The sequence below is a fragment of the Octopus bimaculoides genome, chromosome 19 (assembly GCF_001194135.2).
Source record: "Octopus bimaculoides isolate UCB-OBI-ISO-001 chromosome 19, ASM119413v2, whole genome shotgun sequence".
NCBI lineage: Eukaryota > Metazoa > Mollusca > Cephalopoda > Octopoda > Octopodidae > Octopus > Octopus bimaculoides.
The window spans coordinates 4,119,801-4,123,226 of record NC_068999.1 but is presented as its reverse complement, the minus strand read 5'-3'; the positions used below and the strand labels follow the sequence as shown (position 1 = coordinate 4,123,226).

The following is a 3,426-nucleotide window of genomic DNA, read 5'->3' as shown; positions in this document are numbered from 1 at the left end:
ATATATATATATATATATATATATATATATATATATATATATATACAGAGTTGGCCAAACGCCCTCCAGCTATGACTACCATGTCTTTTATTCAGATGTTATATACCAAAGGCTACATTTCCTAATGTATCCTTCTTTTATTAAGCTGGAAAAGTGCAGTTTGAGGGAGATTTGGCTGCTATTTCTAGCATTTAGGAAGACTGTGTAGAGAACCCCCTCGCTAAGTCCTTATGTAATTCTTAGGTATTTGGTGGTGAGCTGGCAGAATCGTTAGCACGCTGGACGAATTGCATAGCAGCATTTTGCCTGTTGCTACGTTCTGAGTTCAAATTCCGCCGAGGTTAATTTTTTCCTTTCATCCTTTTGAGATCGATAAATTAAGTCCCCCTCCCCACAAATTTGAGGCCTTTGTGCTTTCAGTAGAAAAGATTATTCTTAGGTATTTCTTGAGAATGGAATTTTCTGAGTGTAGATCCAAGGGAAACAACTCGTTGTCACTCAGATGAGAGGGAGTTTCACAACAGAAGCTTTTACTAAAATATTCCAAAGTCATCTTTGAAACCAGTAACTTGTGAAGCTGGGAACTTTTTTCCCCTCCTTGTAAAGCGGTCCTATATTTTGCTGAACTTCCACGTTATAGGGACGTAAACAATCCAACAACGGCTATTTGGGTGACGATAAACACAAAGATACACACACACACGCAATGGGTTTGCCCATGGTTTCCATTGACCAAATTCACCTACCAGGCAGTAGTTTGCCTGGGGCTATACTATAAGACATGCGAAGGAGCATGGATTAGGGGTTAGGGTATTCGGCTCGCGATCGTAGGGTTGTGAGATCGATTCCCAGCAGCACCGTGTGTCTTTGAGCAAGACACTTTATTTCACGTTGCTCCAGGCCACTCAGCTGACCAAAATGAGTAGTACCTGTATTTCAAGGGGGCCAACCTTGTCACTCTGTGTCACGCTGAATCTTCCTGAGAAGTATGTCAAGCGGTAAGCGTGTCTGTGGAGTGCTCAGCCACTTGCACGTTAATCTCACGAGCAAGCTGTTCCGTTAATTGTATCAACTGGAACCCTCGTTGTCGTAAGTAATGGAATACCAGTTTTCTTTTACTGTAAGACACTTTCCCAAGGTACCAGGAAGTGGGACTGAAGCAGAGAGAGGAGAGAGAGAGATAAATAGACAGATTAACAAAAATAAAGGTAATGGTTACCTTCTCAAGTCATGCTAGACTAATAAGGGCCGGTTTCCTTGTTACATGACGTATAAATTCCCCACCTGGACGGGACACCTGTCTGTGCAATGTTTACTCATTGTTGCCAGCTGAGTGGACTGGTGCAATGTGAAATGAAGTGTTTTGCTCAAGAACACAACGTGTTGCCTGGTCCAGGAATCGAAACCGCAATCTTACGATCATGAGTCCAACGCCCCTAACCACCAAGCCACGCTCACCTGCAGACAGATTTTGTAAATAAGAATGTTCTAATTGCTGTGCATTTGACAAAATATATTCCCCCCTCACCACCTCTTTACCTTTCAGATCAGCCCTTGTCAGGTGTGTGTGTGTGTGTGTGTGTGTGTGTGTGTGTGTGTGTGTGTGTGTGTGTGTGTGTGTGTGGATAGAAGATGAAAAGAAATTGTGGACCTACTCTTTCAAAAGATCCATAAGTATTTTCTGAACTTAAGTGTAATTCGAATGTGAAGTTGACCCGGGTTGAAAGGTTCTTCAGTAAATCTATACAATAACCTTTACAGCAGTATTCTGTGAGGTTACCTGCAGAAAAGAATAAACAACAGCACACATTTAATTAATGTATATATTATATTTGATTAACACGTTGTATTTAATTAGTTTAATATAGACATAACTGGTTATGGTTGGTTAGGGTGACATGCAACAAGATTGGAAACCTGGTGATTGAAATTTAAAATAAAGTATGGATTGTTCTATGACCTCTAAGTTAAGGTCATGACCCCTGAATTGATTCCCTAACATGTGACATATAGAAACAAAGGGTGGAACAAGATAGAGAAGGAGAGGAGAATAAATTAAGTATCAGCTGTGAAAAAAAGGGATGTTAAAGCTATGATTGTGATGAAGATGATGGTGAGGAAGATGATGGTGAGGAAGATGATGATGATGATGATGGTGATGATGATGATGATGATGATGATGGTGGTGGTGGTGATGATGATGATGGTGATGATGATGGTGATGATGGTGATGATGTCTACAATGGAATAGTGTTGCATGGTCATAACTTGGAAGGGGAGACATAAACAAAATGAAGAAAATGGGATCACACTACAGGCATACACTGACCTTATGGGAGGGAAGGAGAGACATGGTAGGTCTAGAAGGGAGTGAAGATGTTCACATGTGTGTTCATGATAGAAAGAGAGAGAGAGAGAGAGAGAGAATAAGAGAGAGAGAGAGAGAGAGAGAGAGAGAGAGAGAGAGAGAGAGAGAGAGAATAAGAGAGAGAGAGAGAGAGAGTGAGAGAATAAGAGAGAGAGAGAGAGAGAGAGATAGACACAGATACACACACACACACACACACACACACAGACAGTCATATTTTTCATGTCTAGATGTTTCACATGCAGAAAAGTAGACACTAAATGAAAAAAAATTTTACATTTACAAAAAAAATTGGTGCCAAGAGAGAAAGTAAAAGAGAGAAAACCCAGGAGGATTTGAAGCAGAAACAGGCGCTAAGTACTGCCATTTTATCCTTCTTGTGTAGACCAAAGACTAAAATGCCATCAACCAGTGATTATTAAAAGTTGCTCTATCACGCACACACACACACAGTTAGGCTTCACTGGGTTCCTCACCTGTTGATTTGTCAGTATGTGGGCAAAAGACCTCCTCTGAGTCGCAGGCTTCACCTTTAGGAATCGGTCTCTTCTTAATGAATGGTTCTTCTTGGATGGTGACAACCTGAACCAATGGAAACAACAACGTTTGAAGACAACAGCAATAAGAACAACGTCAACGACATATTTTGCTATTTTGGTGGCTGCCTCTGGGACTTCTGTAGATTAGGAATCACACCTGAAGTCTTGTTATAATTATTATTATCATTATTATTATTATTATTATTATTATTATTATGATTAAGGTGATGAGCTAACAGAATGTCTGTCTTTACATTCTGAGTCCGGATGCTACTGAAATTGATTTTGCCTTTCATCTTTTATGGGTTAATGAAATAAGTACCAGCTGTGCATTAGGGCTGATGTAATCGACTTATCCCCTTCTCCAAAATTGCTGGCCTTGTGCCAAAATTTGAAACCATTATTATCATTATTATTATCACAATTATTATTATTATCATTATCATCATTATTATTATTATTATTATTATTATTATTATTATTATTATTATTATTATTATTATTATTATTATTATTATT

At 39.0% G+C, this 3,426-nt stretch overlaps 1 protein-coding gene across 2 annotated transcripts in view; it reads right to left on the bottom strand.

The window, feature by feature from the left end:
• The window catches only part of LOC106884058 (glutamate receptor ionotropic, NMDA 1), a 66,409-nt gene that overhangs the window by 35,102 nt on the left and 27,881 nt on the right, over positions 1 to 3,426 (bottom strand). For both annotated transcript variants that reach the window (XM_014935273.2, XM_014935274.2), the window contains exons 9-10: positions 2,845 to 2,950; positions 1,656 to 1,780 (exon numbers count right to left, since the gene is read on the bottom strand). In XM_014935273.2, the coding sequence (XP_014790759.1) occupies positions 1,656 to 1,780; positions 2,845 to 2,950 (231 nt within the window). The remainder of the gene's footprint in view (positions 1 to 1,655; positions 1,781 to 2,844; positions 2,951 to 3,426) is intronic.